The sequence below is a fragment of the Copidosoma floridanum genome, unplaced genomic scaffold (assembly GCF_036245765.1).
Source record: "Copidosoma floridanum isolate Cflo_tuat_1 unplaced genomic scaffold, Cflo_Japanese_pri ptg000040l, whole genome shotgun sequence".
NCBI classification, from domain to species: Eukaryota; Metazoa; Arthropoda; class Insecta; order Hymenoptera; family Encyrtidae; genus Copidosoma; species Copidosoma floridanum.
Genome location: NW_028321917.1, coordinates 7,178,790 through 7,199,063, shown reverse-complemented (window position 1 = coordinate 7,199,063; position 20,274 = coordinate 7,178,790). Strand labels below are relative to the sequence as shown.

Here is a 20,274-nt window from a genome sequence, read left to right as displayed (position 1 = left end):
GCACTCGTGGGCCATCTTGCACTTGCGGACTTGAGCTTTTGTATGTTACACCGTACATATATATATACCCTCGAGGGGCTTACGTACGCCCAACTGAGTCCGACGCATCATCCTTCTTCTTTCCTATGGCTTTTTTCCTCGCTCGATTTATCATTACTTGCACGTGCACCCCCACTATATACGTATTATATATACGCAACTGACTGACTGTCGCATAGGTACATATACGCCGCGTGCAGTGTAGCCGCGTATACATCTACGTCTACATGTTTGGAGCTGCTGCTCTATAATTGGAATATTTATAAAAGGGAGCAGATAGTAGTATGATGCCATATGACCGCTCTTACCCTTATACGGTGTACCTATGTACATATAGATACGTACAACGTCGTGTCGTATATAAGTATTATTTACCCGCCCCTAATATATATTATAGATTTTAGTGGCGGTAGAATATGGGTATTAGATCCCGGTAAGCTTTTTTGCTGATGCACTTGTGTCGGTGTTGAATCGATTTTTCGACATTAGGCACACCGCAGTCGGCAGTGTATACAATTTTTACGATTAACACCGAAGCTTTTACGTCACCCCCCCCCCTCCCGCACGAGTCGAACCGAATTACGCGCACGTGGCTGATTGTACGAAACGATTTGGGGAAAAAACAGCCAAAATTGGCGCTCAATTATCATCGTTAATTAATTAATTAATTAATACGATACAAGCCCTCGACCACATTGTTTTTTAATCGATGCCTACAGCGATATAACATTAAATTTATGATATACAAGAATAATTACAATAACAACAGCCACCAGCAGCAGGAGTTTAAAATTACTCGGGCGCGATGATGAACAAGGGCCCCAATCATCTATTATTAATTTATCGGTGGTCAACTCATACACTGCAGTTCTGCTTATTTATTTCAGTGTACACGCGTGTGCACGTGCGAGCAAAGACTCGTCGTTGTGCGCGTGGCTTTAATTATAATGTATATTACACACACGCGCGCTAACGTTTGTGCGTTGCAGTATGAAAATAATATTATTAATCGACGATTATTATGGTATGACGCAACGATACGATGATGACAAAACTACGGTCCCCTCCGCCACTTTGCTCCTACAGTTACGCAATGTCAATGCTCGGATGTTTTTACAATTTTTTTCATAATTGCGTAAGTGAAAAAAAAAAAAACAAAAAAAAAAAAAAAAACAATACAACCGAAAAAACCAAAGAATTAGCGTAATAAAACCAGAAACGCGTAAAAAAAAAAACATGCACCCCCTAGTCTGCATCAATCACCTTTATCACCCGCGAAAAATACCTTTCCCTTGGCCCCCCTGCACGCATTCACGCTGAAACCACGCGTATTAATTAAAGAGAAAAAACGCACCCCCCCCCCCCCGATATAATACATACAGCCCCACCCTCTCTCTTCTCGCGCTGCTATACACCCCGCGCTCGTCAAGTCCATCAGAGCGCACGCAAAAATTCAAATAATCGCGAGCGCATTAAGTACTCCGCGTGCACGTGTATACGCGACGACGGTGCTGCAGGCACGGGTATTAATACTATCGATCGTATCTTCGCCCGCACATACGTACACATATACATTTTCGTATATGTATGTATAGATGCAGGAGCAGTAGATTTATACACATCAGCCGGCAAAACGAGCCATATGTATACGCAACTGTATGTGTAGGGTACATGTATAGCTGTTGTATCCCAAAAACGTAGACGCATCATCGCATATACACACATGTGTATACATATATACATACTAAGCACACACGCGTGCATATATGGCGTGTTTCTCGGTGCACGCGCGTGCCGACGACGCGAAAATCGATGACGCGTGAAGCCACCCTCCGCACCCTATATTATATATATTCTGTGTATGGTGGTACAGGGTGCGTTAATGCACGACCCCTCCCATTGGCCTGTTCGTACAACATATTATATGTACGAGCATGTGTGTGTACACACGTCACGCGTGTACACATATATGTGTATGGAAAATACTGCTAATTCGAGAAATTAATATTCCAAAAGAGGCGCGATGGATGAACAGGCGAAAAATGTACCTACATGATTATAAGGACGAGGTGGGAGTGTGCGTGTGTTGCTTGGCTGGTATGGTGGCCGAATGAAATGTCACCGCAGCTCTTGGCTACACTGTGTGTGTTGTACAAAGGCGCGAGTAATGAGACGGTGGTGGCAAGATGTGTATACATACAATGAGACTCCGTAAAAATATATGAGGTGTGAGTACCTATCGTGCGTGACTGTGTTTTTTTTTTTGTTTCCTTCCTCCTATTATTCCTAATGGCTTTTTGGTGGTGTGGTCTTTCAGAGAGAGGGAGTGTGTGGGTGGAATGAACCTTGGAAGCGTGTGTGTGTGTGTGTCATCGATTGGAGCGATTTCTTTATTCCCTCGCTCATTTTGTTGGGGGTTGACGCTTGTGCGTATCTTTGAGGAAACCATAACTTGAACGGACTCCCGGAAACATTGAAATTGTCACCCGAAAACTTCTAAACAGTGCAGACACATGCCTCCCTTTTACAATTATTTCCCTTCCTTCTGTCCGTACCTGTATATACTTGTAAAGGTATATAGAAGCGTAACCCACGCGCTACAAAAGGAAAACCTTATTAGACGAACAGCAAAAAACGCGCGTGTAAATCCTTACCCCTCCGTACTCGGATACATTATATAATCACAGGGGAGCTGGGCGAAGCTTGAATATCAAAGCGGCGAGCGAGATTAATTTAGCCGGCAGCAGTATCATGCGGTATCATGTACATAAAAACATGTGTGTAAGAGAGAGAGAGAGAGAGTGGGACTAAAGGACACGTTACGTCTGTTGCAGGACTGGGGCTGCAGTTCAGCCGGGAGCCGGAGGATCAGCTCGTGGAGCAGGGCAGGCCGGTGAGGCTCGATTGCGAGGCGCGCCTCGACATCCAGCCTGGGGGTCTGCTGCAGGAGCTGCCTGTCATCATGTGGCGCACCGACGATGAACAACCGATCAATTTCATCGGGGATCGGTACAGGTGAGTTGTTGCTGTACTGTTGTTTGTGCGTTTCAATTGCCACGTGGGTTATCGTGTGTGTTTGGATTGTGGCTAGAGCGTTTTATTTTTTTTTTTTTTTCTGCAATATTATTTTGGTGGTACACGGACATTCAATTATGTCGACCCTATACACCGCGCATTTGAATCAGTTGTCTTTCAAAACAAAAGACATCAAGTATCAAGCAAGTGTTATTATTCGATACAACCAATCATCATGGCCTATCCAAGAATTCAAACAGTTTTTATAACAATGGAAAATTAAAAGCTATATACACTCGTTTAAAAAATACTTTTACATTTCGTTGTTTGATAATTTTACGTGAACAATAGTTTTTCTACATCTTATAATATATGTATAATTGATTGATTATATTGGCATCTATCATATGCATTATATCTTTTAGGGTATTATTTTTTTATTCTAAACGACGTTCGTAATTTAAAAAAAAACTGCAAAGCTGTAACCACGTAACAGACAATCTTAATGAATGACACAACGAACAAAAAAAGGCTTCAGTTCGGTGTCACTTAATATTTCAAGATCAGGATCTTATTCCTGTCATTGATTGGTTTATTATTTTAATAATTAAATTGTGTTGTAATCGATATAATTAGTTATTTTTTCGCGATGCCGCAAAAGTATCCATTTGCGAGTTCCTCGAAAATTATGAAAAAAAAAAAAAAAATTGATCTGCTGCAACAATCGAAAGGTATAACACTCGTAAGATTGTACGCGCATGGCGGAGAAAATTACATGAAATCTGAGATCTTTTTAATTTTCTTGCTGCAAGTGCTCACAAAGAAGGCTCAATTACACACAATAAAATTTAAAAAAGTTTATATTTTTTACTTCATTTTACTCTCGATTTTTCTAGTAATTGTTAAATTAAAATAAAAAAAAAAAAAAAAATTACAACAAGTTTCGGAAATTCCTGCAAGTAAATACTTGTCGTTTAATTGTTCGTTCAATTAGACGATGGAAAATTTTCTTTGAAATGTGCCCATAATTCGAGGGAACAAAAAACGAAGTAAAGCAAATCAATGACTCGAGCATCAGCAACAATTAAACAACAGTATACGCACCGGTGCCATGGTACGGGCGCACCACCAATGCCACAAGCACAATACGCAAAGGGCTAATAAAATTATAAACTCTTGGTCGCGCACAATGGAGCCTCTAATGGGATGCTAATTACCATCGGTGAGCGGTGATTCCTTTTTACGAGTGCATATACGCCTCGAAATTACTGATGCACGCGCGCCGTGCACAATATATAAAAGGGGCCCCACAATATTGTACACCACTCGCACACGCAGCAAAACTATGTATACTTAATGACAGTCTCGTGGTCACGGCTAAACACGCACATTATAGGGGCCCTTTTTTTTGTATCTTCTTTTATTTGCTGGTTCCCTGCCTTTGTGAAAAAAAAAAGTCCTTAGAATCAATGAAACTACGATGTACTCCAGACTTACCATGTATATGCGTCACTACTCCCTTAAAAAAAAGAAAAGCGATCCCGCTATCACTGCCGCGGTTCCTAAGGGACCCGCCGACAGAAACCAAAGCTCGTAGAGACAAAACGGGCAAAATCTTGGCTCCAAGCGGCGAGTCGCGGAGGAAAATAAAATTTCTATCCGCTACCATCGTTTCGTCGAGGGACACCGTAACGGAGAAGCTCTCGCTGTCGCAACGTTGCAGAGAAGAAAAAAAAAAGGGGGAGTAAAGGCACTCGAGAAGTGCCATCAGCACACCGCTTCCCCCGTCCCCGCGGTCCGTTTTTCCCGCGCTCTTATCGCTCATCCGCTTATCTCCGCAACACTGCGGCTCGATAGCACGCCGGTGCGATGTGTTGTATATATACGTGCGCACACACCCACGCGCGCCTGAAAGTCTCTTCCACGGCCCAAAGAGATAAACGCCCGTGATCTCCGGTGCCACCACCCGTTATCTCCCCCCCCCCTCCTCTTCTTCTCTATTTACTCGGACACCAGACGCTCCGTCTGCTTCTGTTTCTGAACTGTGTACATCGTCGCTGTTCCGCTGCCCGAGAGCATGTGCTGCATCGTGTTTTCGAGGAGCCCCCCGGTTCCGCCTCGTTATATCCCTTGTTTGGGTTGCTTTACTTTTTTTCTTTTTTTTTTTTTTTTTTTTTTTTCTTCCGTGCTTTTTCTCCACTTTTGTGACACAAGTTTTATTTGTACGACAAATCACTTGTTCAAACCCCTTTGAGCTTGCAAATTGCATCAACTATTTTTCACCGGATCTATCGAGTGTTACAATTTTTTTTAACAAAGACAAAAATGACAGTGCAGGAAGGTTGAATTGAAAGTATGAAAAGTATATTTGGGACGTGAATATTTCAAAATCTTTAATGCATCAATGGGGACGTCAATCCTTTTGGGATGACAATTTCTCGGATTGGAGCTGATGAAATAGTTGGTGAACAACCGTGAAATTATTCAGTGCGCGATTCATATATTTTTAATAAAAATCACTAAAATCTATAGCACACGATTAAATTTATCATTTTTGAACCTGACTCTATAGCAACCGAGTCTTAGTAGCGACATTGTCGATAACTTAAAATTTAACTTTGGGCTATACCTCAAAACTAGGCTACGCATGATCAAATTATATTTATCGCTTTCAAACGTGTACTTAATTATAATGTAATGAACAGTGTGCAGTAACCTAATCTTAATCTAATGTGATTATGAGTGATTGCGCCTATTTTAATTCTATGCTGCAAACACAAAATATATTACCATTAAAAAGTTTTGATGCGTGATGCCACTCGGTACTTTTTGACACTGCTCTCCTACATCAAAAGATAATGCAAGTAACTTGCAGTCGGAAAAATGTATTGAGTAGTTTTTGGTGATTAGAGTTAAAAAAAAAAAAAAATAAAAAATAAAAAATCAATTTCGAGTATTTTATGAATGTTTGTATAATCTACATTGTAATTTATGTCTATATCTTGGTGTACCTCTTTTGCTACAACACTTGGATTTCAATGAGTCATTCAAGGCACGAAGTCGTTCGAAAAATTTTCATGACGAACTCAATAGCCAAAAAATTAACCAAAACTATCTTTGATATTATGACGTTCATAGTGTTCATACATCTCAGATTATACGACGCTTTTGTTTTCCACGCGCACCTGAATCCAACAGTTTACCACTTTCAATGCCACTCGAACTTGGATATCATTATCGTTTCGCTCATTCATTTGTATTTTCCGCGCATCAAATTGTGCAATGATGTATTATTTTTTGGGAAAAGAAACCACTTAGCGGCCGTAAATGACCTTGTAATGATTCTTCAAACCCCACCCCCAGCCGTTATCGTTGTCATCGGCTCCGTAATCTCACCGAGCGTAAAGTATACCCAACCCACGAAAAGTCAAGTCACGAGTGTTCACTCCGACCCCCCCGATCCCGGTCACGCTGATAAGAGATACGGATCAAGCGAGAGACAAGGAGATGATACACCCAGACGCGCCAACGTCTGTTGCGAGCGAGATAAATTTAAAGACCGCCTGGCGGAAGAGCAGGATGAATAGCCGCAGTCCCGACATTAATAGACTTTTAACGATGCCTGATGGGAGTCTTTTCTCCGCTTTCTATAGTATATATGTGTATTGTGCTGCAATATATAAAAAAAATAAAAAATAAATGTGCCTCCGTTTGTTCGGTCCGTATAGGAGCCAACTGCCCAACGGTTCGCTGTACATAAGCTCGGCCAACGAGGAGTCCGTGGGCAGCTACCAATGCCTCGCCACCATCGAAAACGTCGGCTCCATCGCCTCCAGGACCGCTGTCGTTAAAATTGCCAGTGGGTATCACCGTCATCACTATTATCACTATTTTTTATTTCCATATCACATCAAAAGACGAGTCGTTGGACGAGTTTTAGTGTTTTTCGCCTTTTCACTTGCAACGAGGGCTCGAACAATATAATATTATAAAGGGACGGTATACGAGTATTTATTCTCGTCACACGCTGCGCGCGCGAATGATTCACGAGCGTGTAATATATTATACCAGCGCATGGACAATATGGCACGTTTACGACGAGGACGCCTCTTTTTCTTTCTTTTCGGGAGAAAAGTGTCGTACATGTATATTATACTTGCGACCCCCGTCTCTCTCGGCTATTGTAATATTTAACGAATCGACGCGTGACTCATCCCGATTCTCTTATCTTTCGTGTGTGGTATATACTATACCCGTGACGTGATTCGGTTGGATCGTACATATATACGCGTGAAAAGGTGTAAAATTGTATACAATGCAATACGGTAAGATCGGCTAAACGTGGTTCTCCCAAAAGGTCTGCCGGGCTTTGATTGCGAGCCCCAAGACACGATGGTCTACCCCGGCCAAATAGCCTACCTGGGCTGTAAATTGGCGACGAGCGACCGGGTGGACGTGCAGTGGCTCAAGGACGAGCAGCCGCTTCTGCTCGACGAGAGCCGGATGACGATCATGCCGTCAGGTAAGTGGATATGCTTGTTTTCGTTATTGTTTGCGAGGTGCTTCCCTTTCGTTGTGTACTACAATAAGCTCTCGCGGAGCTGCGGTATCCTCCTTATTTTATCCATGGCTCCTGTGGCTTTGACAATGCCATGGATTCTGCATTGGACGCGTGATGGGGTTACGAGCGCTTACCCTACCGGAGTAAATGTTTCATATTCGTTCGTTATGTTGTGCTATTTAATTAGGTGGTGATGCAATCATTATTCATTTATTATTATTACTTACTTTTTTATGGTCCATCTTTGCGTAAAGCTTAGAAATACCATTACATCATGTACGTGTGGCGAATGTGCCAAAACTTGAAACACCTATTGATGGACGAAATTTAAGTGCCACAATAAAGATGAAATAGACCGATGGGTTTCAAAGCGCTCGAGTGATGTTGCGCAAACTATGCATAGTAAAACGTTTTTTGTAACTTTACAACGGTGGGCGTTGGAAAATATTTGACATCCCGAAATGTATACTAGCCAATGCTATTCGGATTTTTCCCAAGGCTGGTAGTAAATTTACGAATCACTTTTTATTGTCTATTGGAGCTGTAGGGACCAATTTAGAGTTTAATATGGGGTCAAAATAACAGTCAAAGGTCCAAACGAAAAATTCGTCAAAGAGTTGTTTACTATTTGTCCCACGGTTTATGTCAAAACATTTTTGTTGAAGTTGAGTTGAACCAACGAATTTTTAATATTTAGTTCCAAAGTCAAATTTTCTTCCAATATGGTACAAGTGATATTTTGTAGAACCGTCATAGTATTTTTTACGTCGTAAAGTACCTATACTAAAAGTGTCAATAGCAAGTTCCGATGGATCGGCCCATAATACATTCATTAGCAGATACTCGTGACCCAAATCCGATTCTAGTGCAGTTGAATTGCAAACCCGTTTCTCAACCACTTTGGTCCCACACGTGAAATCCGTCCATTCATTGGTTGAAGCATTGTAAAATGAAAAAAAAAAAAAAGCAAATACGTTTGTACTATGTTTTCTCCCAAAATTATGAAGCCACGAAGTGTAGGAAGCGTCACCCATCGTTCCGATATAAATCTCCCTTAACAGAAAACAAAAAAAAAAAAAAAAAAAACGTTTCAAAATTGCTCGACAGGAGCTCTGGAAATCGACGAGGTGCTCTCGCAAGACGTCGGCTCGTACAGGTGCAACGCAAGCGGATACGGGCAATTCAGGCTCAGCAACAAGGCACAGCTAACCCTTCAGACCAGCGACATCGGTAAGTACCGCCGATATGGCCCACGACGCAATGTCAAATTTAAATTGTTCAACGCGTTATTTATCATACGTGCAACCTTTAAGTTATGCAATTTTCGAGCGCCAAATAATTTTAAACATATAGTAACACCTTGTTGGCACAGACGATCCACATCGCCCTGTAATTTTCCCAAGCTTGTTAAACGTCCAACTTTTCTCTTCCACTTAACTAAAACAACGTATCGCTCACTTATATCCTCTTAAAACTAAGGTCTAAAGAGTTGAAAGTTTTGACTTTCGAGGAGTAAAATATACAGGGGTGGCTCGTATTACCACACCCCCCTAGTCATCGAACGAAGGAGGGAAGGTTCCGATCGGAATAACCGATTGTTTTGACAAACGCGACTCCCACCCTCTTGAAAAAACAATAGGTGTGACTAAGGGGGGGAGCCACCCTCTCCACTCTTATCTTCGAGAGTCAGACCAGCTCGGCCGTCTGCACCAAATATCGTACACTTTGACTGCGTGGAAAAAAAAAAAAAAAAAAAAAAAAAAAAAAAAAAAAACTAACCAACCTGTTCTCCGTCGATCGAAAAGTAGAGGAGGGCGAGAGCGCGCCAGTCTTCGTGGCGAAGCCCTTCAGTCGGGTGGTCGCTGTGGAAAAGTCGACGGTGACGCTGGAGTGCGCCGCAAACGGGAACCCGAAACCCGACGTCTACTGGCTGAAGGACGGCACCTCGATCGACCTCGCCGCTCTGGACACGAGGTAATTCGAGCACTCTCTCATCGTTTGCAGCCAAGCCCTTAATCCGAGCCAAGTGGAAAGATACAAGGCTCTCGCGTTGAAAGGCTGCTTAAAACGAATTTGTCGGGTGGAGCGTCTTCTCGAACACTGTATACTCGCGTCGTTTGAATTTTAAATGAGTTGGACGGGCGCACGGATTCTCGGTGAAGAAGGAAAAGCCGATGGTGACCGGCTCTGTTGTGTAGACACGCGAAACTTGTTTATTGGCTGCCACGTGCACTCTTTGGACGCTTAAGCAAACTTCCGTTTTGCATTGCAAAACCCAACGGCCGATCGATATTTTCGACAACTCGTTTGGACAGCTCTCGGCAGTTGGGGTATTACGAGCAACCGCGCGGGTGTCGTAGTTACAGGTGTATGCCTGTTATTTAAATTCATACCCATTTACAAAATGCGCGATCACGGCATTTCTGGAATAACCAAACGGAATTATATCAAGGATTTACGGCCGAAGAGGACGTAAAATTAACTTGACGCGCTTGTAAAAAAAAAAAAAGTGATGTTTTCGATGATTTTTTCTTGGACGTATAAAAACTACATACGTGACCGAGGCGTTGTGTCGACCGGTAAAAAATGTATGCCCCATCGGCTTCGAGCTCGAGAAAACGTTGGAGTAACGTTAAACAACTTGTCCCTCAGGTATCAAACGGTCGCGGCGTCCAGTCTGATGATCAAAGACGTCGCGGAGGAGGACACGGGCTCGTACCAATGCCGCGCCAAGAACGACGTCGACACCCTCGACGAGGTGGCCGAGGTCGTCGTCCAAGGTATAACTATACACTACATTTTCAGTATCTGCCAATACAATTATTGTGTATGACCGAGGGGCCGTGCACTCGAAAGTCGAGGCTTTTGCGATGTCTAAAAAAATAACTTAAGGAGACGCTAAAGTCTTCAAAAGTCTTGCGCGACTTTGGAATCTTTCGAAAGACCAACAAAGGCATTTATGACATTTTGTAGGCTCTTAAAGACTTTACGTGACTTTAAATAACTTTTGAAGTCTTTTCTGAGATGACATCATTGATAGAAAAAAAAATGGTAAACATTATCGTGCTAGAATGGTAATCTGGTATAGTGTTCGGTCATCTAGAGACTGTTTACTATCTGAACGATAATTTTCACTGTTTGTACGATGGAAAGTACTGTCCGGTAAAAATGAGGTTGGCAAAAGTAAAAAGTCTCCAGACGACGGAATGATACCAGATTACCATTCCAGCACGGTAATTTTTACCATTTTTTTTTCTATCAGTGTTGAACAGTGCACAGCCCCTCGCCACTCTACCCGTGGGTGTAACGTGTTTTTTTGTTTTTTTTTTAACTAAATATATTTTTCTTTTCCCAACAAAGTACCGCCGAGGTTCGTCAAAAGGCCCCAGGACAGAGAGGCGAGCGAGCGCCAGGACCTCGAGTTCGAGTGCGAGATTTACGGCAAGCCACCGCCTACGGTCCATTGGCTCAAGAACGGCGAGCGGATCAAGCTCAGCACTTACTGGCAACTCACGAACGGGTTGGTATACATGACAAATTCATACCAGAGCCCCATGGGGGGAGGGGGGACTCGTATCTTCTCACGAGTGATTTTTAAAGACCCGAGCGAGGAAATTTCGTGAAAAATCCCCCGAGCTCGGGGACACCCGTATACAAAACGAGATACCCGCTCAACGACAAATTGCTCGGTTGTCATGTTTCTGTTTTTTTTTTTTTTTTTTTTTCTTCTTCCTTCGATCCCCCTACCATCATTTTTTATCCAATTAAAAGTTCCCGAGCCCCCTCACAATGGGTTTCGCGAATCTATTATCGCGCGCTCGAGCTTCTCCCCCCTTTCTTCCTCCTCGGCTTAATTAAAAGTTTCAAAATACGTTTAGTAGGTATACATCGCAGCCGAGTCGGGCCCCATTCACCCACTGTGCAACCGATGGCCAATAGTTTTCCGACTCACCGTGATACACGCATCATCCATAAGCCAAAAATCGCCCGAGTTTTGCAATTAAAAGTTCCCAATGGGGCTTCTTTCCATCGAATTGTTTCGCGTTAATTAAGCACCTCCCCCTCCCCCGATCTTTTTTGGCCTTTGTTCGCGGTAATCGCATGAATCAGTTCGTCAACGAGTCGTGCGCATAATACAAAAAAAAGCGCGATTTGTTTGTCTCTTGCTAATTGCGAGCTAGGGAAGAAGAAAAACAAATCATCGTAATAAAACAGATTGGCGTGTATAGCGCGACGTGACTCCACTTCCATTGTAAGGGGTAAATTAATCGAGCGCGACGCGAAGAAGAGGAATTGAAAAAAAAAAAAAAGAAGAAATCTCGATATCGAGCCGAGCAAAAAGCATCACTCGGTCGCGAGGGCCCTGCTTGTAAATGTCTGGCCGAAATAAATTTTCCGCTCCAAATGGCACCAAACTCGCGACACAATTTCCGCGCCGTAGGCTCCTACAATAACAGTACTCTCCGATCGGTGTGTATACCTACTTTTGTGCATTCATGCATATATATATATATGTATGTATTTGTGTACCCTCGCGCTACTTTTCCCTCCATTTCACGCGTGCAAACAAACCAGAGGAGAAAGAGGAGATTGTTTTGTCGTCGTTGTATATACTCACCATAAAGCTTGTGTTTTCGGCGTTTGTAACTTTGGACGTGTATATATTTATACATTTGCACATCACATGCAGGTATATAAAACGTTAAAAGAGCGCGTGTCTCTGTGTTTTGGCAGATACAATCTCAGGATAAACGGCCTGCTCAGCATAGACGCGGGCATCTTCCAGTGCATGGGCACCAATCCGGCCGGTAGTGTGCAGGCATCGGCTCGGCTCGCCATTCATCAACCGAGTGAGTACACTTATAACTCTTTTTATTTTCCATCGTGTACATATTATATGTATATAAGTGTCTAAAGTATATGTATGTCGTGTAGACGTGTTTCTTTTTCTTTTTTTCTTTTCCTTTCAATTGCACAATTTATACTCGCGCGCGTGTCTTTTTATTTCAATACCTTCGATGTCCGCGCGGCTAATTTACACGAGCGATTTTCCATCGTATACTTATACGCGTGTGCGCGCAGATTTATTCGGATCGGCGACATATATATATATATACATACGTTCGCCGAGTTAATTTGTTAATGCGGTGTTTCGTGCCTGTCGCAGCGATACGCGCTATGCCATGCAGACACACGTACTCCGGTGTACGTGAATGAAAACGAGGGGAAATGAAAAAAAAAAAAAAAAAACTGAGCTGCCGACCGAGTTGTAGATGACTGTTTACGATTATATGTATACAACATGTGCTCGACTGGTTGTTGCACTCTCTCGCAAGGCGGCGAGTTACTTTTTTTTTTTTTCCTCCGGCCAAGTGTATCCGCTGCTGGAAATCGTTGAGATGCCTGTGTGTATTCCGAGAGTGCGGGTATTTTGGAATGCGCGACGTTATTGGTAGACTATTGTTGGAGTGCTCTTTTTTTTTTCTATTCTCTTGGTGTTGATGAGTTTTTGTTCATTGTCGTCGCGCGCCAGTCGAGTGTTGGATGAGACTTTTGTCGTTGATTGGAGTAGGTATCCCTCCCCTATAGAGACCATTGGTATTGTAAACGTGTCCGTTGCTCTGTCGTATATAATATACTGTCATCCCACAGTCCGATGATACACGTATCCTTTTTGTTTTTTTTATAAACGATTTTCATTTTGAAAAAAAAAAAAAAAAAAAAAACATTTATAAAAAGCACACGTACATATGATTTATTTTGCATTTTATTTCAATCATGATTTTTTCGTTTAATTGTTTTCTCAAAGGCCGGGCTCGCAATTTGCGTTGGAAAAAAAAAGAAGAAGACATAGGAATTTACTCGCGAAAATCCCAATTAAAACTTGTTATACCTTTGAGAAAGCAAGCAAAGCCTCGATTTAATTTCCGATCAGAGAGCCATTTTTTTAATTTTGTATTTTTTCCCCGCCCACCCTCTCTCTTTTATCATCCTCTCTTGCCCGGACACCTGCCTGCCTGCCTGTTCGTTGTCCCACGCTCGTCGATGTACTAACCGTCGTTTGCATGCTAACTGTTGAAAAACAAAAAAATTGCATACCACGGCGACCGCAACCGGCAAAAAAAAAAAAGAAAAAGAAAAAGAGCGAAAGGGCTCGATGCGCAAGTCGGCCTCGGAGAAAAAAGACGGGCCAGTGAAGGGCCCGTCGTCGGTGGTGTCGAAAAAAAAGCTGCCCCACCGGCTGCTGTCCAACAGCACGTGGCAGCACCCGAGCACCCTCTTGGGCCACACCTCGTCCGCGTACACGCCCAACCCGGCCCTCTCGGTCAACCCGTCCGACGACCCGGCCGACTTGCTCAACAGTCCCTTCGGCCAGCAGTTGCCGGTCGCCAATTTTCCCTTCGAGCCTCCCTACGATCCCACCGTTGCAGCCGACAACTTCGACCCCCTGAGCTTCGGCGAGGCCGCCGCCCCGCCCTCGGCGCCCAGGAACCTCAGCAGCGAGCTCGTCAACAGCCGGTTCGTCGTCCTCAAGTGGCAGGAACCCGATCTCCCCAACGCCGAAGTCACCAACTACCTCATCTACTACAAGCAGGAGGGATTCGAGAGGTAGGTCCACTCTTTCTTCTTTTATCTTTTCCACCCCTCCTACGTATAGGGTACATCACACCACCTGATCCCTTATCCGCGCATAAGCCGCTCTTCCGATAAGTGGATTAAGTCCGGGAGGTAGGGAGTCGATACAGCCCGTTCGATCGGATTAAGCTTGTACAAGCAATTGACACCCTTTGCGCCAAACAAAAAAAAAAAAAAGTAAACGCGAGATCGATCGATGGTTCATTGTGTCCATCTCCCTCCCAGAGAGTCGGCTTACTCCTCGGCGTTATCCGGCATCTTGATTATCGTAGCTAGCGCGTTATCGGTGTGCCCGTTGTTTAGGGAGAGGATCGAGCGAACTCCCCACAAGGAGACAACCGTCACCATAAGCGGACTCCAGCCAGGGACGAGTTACCAGTTTCGGGCCGTGGCCAACGTTAGCAACGTCTTCAGTGCCTCGAGCAAGGTGTTGCAACTTACCACAGAGTCAGAGGTGAGTTTTAACCGATGATTTTCTTCCTCCTTCTTTTTTTTCCCTCCAACGTTATTTTGTCCCATTTGCATCCGCTTGGACTGCATGATTGGCGAGAGTTTGATGCGATATATTGTTTCCCCTGTGAAGCCCAACGTGCCGAGCCAGCCTCTGAACCTCAAGGGTTGGGCGACGAGCAGCAAGAGCGTGGCCCTCACGTGGGAGGAGCCGGCCGTGATTAATGGCCGGATCACCAGTTACCTCATCACTTACGCCGAGGTGGGCATCGTTGTTGCACCTATACACGTGTGTCGTTGATCGATAGTTGACTCTCTCTCTCTCTCTCTCTTGTTTCCCACCCGCAGGGCGACAACGAGGAGGTCAAGAGGAACACGACCAACACGGCTTACGAGCTGACGGACCTCGCGCCCTACCAGGAATACAATATCTGGGTTCAGGCGGTCAACGACAACGGACCGGGTGCCTCGACCGGCGAGATCCGAGTTAGGACCTACAGCGCCCCGCCATCCAGTCCGCCCAACGTCACCGTCGAAGCGGCCAGCTCGACCGTACGTATATTATGGTGTGCTCCTGATGTCATCAATGCCAATCCAGCGTTTGTTCACAAAATTTGGGGGTTTTTTTTTCTACCGTAGAGCGTCATCATAAGGTGGGAGCCACCGGCGGAGGGACAAAACGGCATAATAACCGGGTACAAGATAAGGTACCGGCCGGCCGACCGGCGTTCGCCCACCGCCGTCGAGGTGACGGAGGGCAACCAGCGGATGCACGTGCTCAGCCGGCTGGAGAAGAATGTGAGCTACCAGGTGAGGGTCTGCGCGTTCAACGTCAACGGGACCGGGCCTTGCTCCGAGTGGCAGGACATCGAGACCTACGAGAACGTTTTGTCCGAGAGTGACGTGCCCAACGTGCCGACTAATCTCAAAAGTCTGTGTATACAATTTATTTGTTTGTATGCCCATCGTATCGTCCAGTTTTGCTGTAACGTTTCGATTCGCTTTTAGCCAAGGCAATGTCGGATTCTATACTGGTTTGGTGGGGACCTCCGAAGGATCAGACCATCAAGGTTAGGGGGTACGTCCTCACTTGGGGAAAGGGCGTGCCCGACGAGTACAAGAAAGTCTTGGACGGCAAGCAGCGCTTCTACACTATTGAGAATCTCAGTGAGTACAATACGGGTGTTTCGATGGTAAAAGGGGAATACGTTATATATATAACAACATTTGGTTGCGTTGTCCATTCCCAGAGCCAAATTCCGAGTACGTGATAACGCTGAGAGCGAAAAACGAAGCTGGCGAGGGAACGCCGGCGTACGAGAATGTGAAGACGATCGAGAGGTCGACACCCGAAAGTGCCGCGCCTCTGACGCCTCCGGTTGGCCTTAAGGCCATCGTTATGTCGCACAGCACGGTCGTACTCTACTGGACCGACATGACGCTTTCGAAAAATCAGGTATGCGTCTTTTACCTTTTCGTGTGCTGCGAGGCTCCTCGTAAGGTGATAGGTAGTATGATTTTGCTTATTAAATCTTTTTTTTTTTTTTTTCTATTCAAAGTACATCACGGATAACCGTCACTACGTCGTGCGGTACACGTCCTATCACCGAAGTAACAATCCACGGTACAAGTATTACAACGCGACGGACTTGAATTGCATGATCCACGATCTGAAACCAAACACGGAGTACGAATTCACCGTAAAAGTTGTCAAGGTACGTCTATATTCGGGATATTTTTGGTTTTACCAGAGAGCAATGTTTTTGAAACGAAAATTGTCTGGTGCTTAGGGTCGACGAGAGTCGCCGTGGAGTATGGTGGTCCTGAATAAGACAACCGAGGTGAAACCAGCTTCGTCGCCGCGTGATTTGACCGTAGTCAACATCGAGGACTATCCGAGATCGGTTTTGCTGCGTTGGTTGCCGCCAAAACAATCCAACGGAGATATCAATGGGTACATCATTTCTTACACGACGGACAATACGAAAAACGACCGGGACTGGAAGGCCGAGGCTGTGGTCGGCGATAAAACCGAGTACGTGTTGTCAACCGAGCTTCAGCCTAGCACGACGTATTACTTCAAGATTCAAGCTCGAAACACCAAGGGCTACGGACCATTTTCCACCACAGTGTCTTTTAAGACTCTGGAAGGTAACCGAGGATTGTCCAATATGCTGATCTACATCATAATCGGGTGCTCCGTGTTATTCATCACCGGCGTGTCTGTTGTTGTTGTTCTTCTTTGTTGCCGACAAAGTCCAAGTTCACCCGATGGAAAGAAAGGGTATGGTTTACAAATGATTCTAATAAAACTTTCAATACGTGTGACAAACTAAATGCTCAAATACATGTGTATTCACAGGTACCTCAAAGATACAAACATCAAAACCAACATTAAGCCTCCCGATCTATGGATTCATCACGATCAAATGGAATTGAAAGCGTTGGAGAAAAATATTGGAAACGGCGAAGCATCGACTAGCGTCACGAGCAATACTCTACCGCGATCGGGCAATACCGATTACAACCAAGACAATTCGATTCACGGCAATTCCAGCTCGTTGGACAAGCGTACTTATATTCCAAGTTACATGGGTATGTTTTATGTTTATATACACGGCAAAGTTACAATATGGGTATTGTTTAATACGCTTTCATACGTTCGTTGAACAATACAATACAGTATTGTAGTAGCTTGCTGTGAATAAAAAAAAAAAAAAAATTACATAATTATCCGCACAACATGAGCACTACATTTATTATTTTATTATTTCTCTTTTTATTGATTTTCATCATACATTTATTACTTTTTAATTTTAAATCCTTGGTTCATTTTATCACAAAACACCAGGCACTGAAGAAAAATGTTCTACATTGAGTAGACAACACAGTCGGGGCAGCCACAAATCTAAACTCATTACACTTCCAGTTGACAGTGCACCTTTACACCAGCGTAAGTAACTAAAACATGATTGTCTCATAAAACTTGGATAACCATGCGATAAACGGGCAGACATTCAAGCTTCAAACATCAATATTTTTATTTCATTCCGATTTTTTTTGATTTGAGCACTACTTACAAAGTTTCATGTTATTCGCAATTTCCACCTTATCTAACAAAGTGTTTTTTTTTCCCCCAGCAATAGCCACAGCTACGCCAATCGTCAACAGCAGCATGTCCCAGCAGACCATCCACAGTTCGTGCTCGGACGTGCCGTCTATAAGGCAAAATTATCCACGAACGGTGGCCCAATACAGCCTGAGCCGAGCCCACATAACTTTGGAACCCACCCCGGAATCCAGCCCAGACTCCTGTAATTTAACCAACTCATACGAGCCGCTTCAAACGCAGGTACGTTACATCGGTTACATCGAGTCTCGACCGCAATTAAGTCTATTGGATTTTTTAACGCTGATTCTTTATTTGCTTGCAACAGTTGTACAGTTCAGGAGGGCCACAGTCGTACAACGCGACTTCGCAGTACACTTCAAGCGGCTACGGGGATAGCGGCCAGTCGGGAACTAGCTGCACCGGAGGTTCCGAAACCAACAGTGCCAAACGGCTGCAGGGGCACCCTCTGAAGAGTTTCAGCGTACCTGCCCCACCTCCACAGTCGGCGCCATCGACGCCCGCTCAACAGAAACACGGAGGTTTGGTTCATTTTTCAGAAATAATATTTCTTACTTGACATGAAAAGGCAATGATTAAATAATTCGATGGGCTTTTTTTACAGTTTCTCAAGTTACTGTTAGACCAACGATATCGGGAAGTCCTTACAAAAAGGTCGCAGGTTCAAGTCAATTAATTAAAAACAGACTGGCTTCAGTGTCGAATACCAACCACACTCCAGAAGAAATAGAACGGTTAAAGGTAAATTTTCTCTAAGCTTTATCCTGAAACATCCATGACAAACTTCTCTGAGTCTTACGCTCATTTGCAAGAGAAACATGCATGCGTTTTTTATCCGAAATTCCCGATTTGAAGACAAATAATTATCGCAAAGTACAATCAAATGGCTGAATGATTTGTAAATTTGCTCTTTTTAAACAGGGTAAACTTGCAATTTTCTCTTGAAATAACAAATACAACTAACTTGGAAAACAAAATTAATGATTCGCTTGAGCAGTAACATTTTGCGTGACCCTTTATCTTTCCACAGCCGTCATATAGCACAGAAGAGTTGAATCAGGAGATGGCGAATCTTGAAGGACTCATGAAAGACCTGAATGCCATAACTGCATCCGAGTTTGAATGCTAAGAGTGAATCCTATTAAACAAAAAAAATATAAGCACGTGCCATCCCCGTTAATCGGATAGACTGCATACATACGACCATGCTATCGTTTGCTTTTTTAAAGAAAAAGAGAAAACTACCCCGTTAAAGACGGTATGCATATACGACAAGAGGACGAAAGAGAAAGAGAGAGAGCAAAGACGACTCGACGGCTGTTGTTTTGCTTTATGGTTTTTACAGTATCCTGCACGACGTGAAACAATGTTTCCTCGCTCGAAAATCCACGTTTCCTCGCACTTTCTTATGCAGCGTGCTGGCATGATACTCGCAAGCATTGACATGTTAAACTAAGTGGACTTGCCATCAAAATCAAATAGCTTTGGATAAGCTAGACTTGATGTATACAATACGCATACGAAAGACTTGAGTGCTACGTTTGTTGGGTTTTTTTTTTTCTTTTTTTTTTTAAGAAAAAGTATTTTTTAACGCAAATGTAATCTTCTTGCAGCTAAGTGGGAGTGCGCACTGAGGTGAGCCTAGATGTGTTTGTGCATTTTTGTCTCTTCACAGCTTTAACGGTTCGCGTTGACATTGTGACTAAGAATCATATTCAAACATCTCCTCTATGGCTACAAATGCCAGGCCACGTTTCTGTGCATGACTATGTAAAAGAACGACATTTTAATCAAAAGTTATTGCGTGCGAACACTGTATTGTGCTAATCGGACATCCTTTATGAGTTATTGCATGTATCGACATCGCATCGATAACTTTGTGAACCACAAGACTTGATTCTACAAAAGCTACAAGCTGCCATATTTAAAATACTACGAGGTATGTCACCTTCATTTGAAGACAACAAGAAGAGATTTATCCTTTCTAGCAATGATTACGAACTAATTGTTTGTTTCACTGTGACTGTTCTTTTATTTCTTACAAATAAAAGTCAGAAAAAGATATGCGGAACGACAAATGTAAGCTATAAAATGAAACTTGTAAAAGAGAAGCACAAAAAACAATTTTTAACACGTCTTACAAATAACGTTAATCTGCTTTGCTTTTCTTAAAAAAAAATAAATAAATAAAAAAAAAAAATAAAAAATTAATGTCAAAAGCGCAACTCGGACGATTAATCGGAAAGATTTTATGTATTTTTTCCTCTCCGTAATGTTAGTCGTTTAGTATTATGATCTCATTGGATGAAAAAAAATTTCTTAGAAATCATCGAGTGTGGATGTAAAATAAAAGTGTTCAAGCAGCAATGGAAGAGTGTATGTAGATTTGATTTGAAAAGTTTGGTTTCGTTGTAAAATAATTATGTATCATAAATAAACAAAG

General features: G+C 43.4%; 1 protein-coding gene across 4 annotated transcripts in view; it reads left to right on the top strand.

Annotated features, from left to right (window-relative positions):
- The window catches only part of fra (neogenin protein frazzled), a 111,320-nt gene extending 91,282 nt beyond the window's left edge, over nt 1-20,038 (top strand). Inside the window, exons 2-24 of one of the 4 annotated variants that reach the window (XM_089597966.1) lie at nt 2,874-3,054; nt 6,783-6,913; nt 7,412-7,576; nt 8,723-8,845; nt 9,424-9,589; nt 10,268-10,395; nt 10,976-11,135; nt 12,350-12,465; nt 13,747-14,224; nt 14,555-14,705; nt 14,835-14,963; nt 15,050-15,253; nt 15,341-15,632; nt 15,710-15,868; nt 15,952-16,157; nt 16,261-16,416; nt 16,492-16,985; nt 17,064-17,296; nt 17,553-17,654; nt 17,842-18,053; nt 18,139-18,352; nt 18,436-18,572; nt 18,862-20,038. In XM_089597966.1, the coding sequence (XP_089454092.1) occupies nt 2,874-3,054; nt 6,783-6,913; nt 7,412-7,576; nt 8,723-8,845; nt 9,424-9,589; nt 10,268-10,395; nt 10,976-11,135; nt 12,350-12,465; nt 13,747-14,224; nt 14,555-14,705; nt 14,835-14,963; nt 15,050-15,253; nt 15,341-15,632; nt 15,710-15,868; nt 15,952-16,157; nt 16,261-16,416; nt 16,492-16,985; nt 17,064-17,296; nt 17,553-17,654; nt 17,842-18,053; nt 18,139-18,352; nt 18,436-18,572; nt 18,862-18,960 (4,436 nt within the window). In that variant the 3' untranslated portion in view covers nt 18,961-20,038. Of the gene's footprint in view, nt 1-2,873; nt 3,055-6,782; nt 6,914-7,411; nt 7,577-8,722; nt 8,846-9,420; nt 9,590-10,267; nt 10,396-10,975; nt 11,136-12,349; nt 12,466-13,746; nt 14,225-14,554; nt 14,706-14,834; nt 14,964-15,049; nt 15,254-15,340; nt 15,633-15,709; nt 15,869-15,951; nt 16,158-16,260; nt 16,417-16,491; nt 16,986-17,063; nt 17,297-17,552; nt 17,655-17,841; nt 18,054-18,138; nt 18,353-18,435; nt 18,573-18,861 lie in introns of all 4 variants that reach the window. The other 3 variants (XM_089597968.1, XM_089597965.1, XM_089597967.1) reach the window with 3 other exon arrangements.
- Nucleotides 20,039-20,274: the final 236 nt, after the last annotated feature.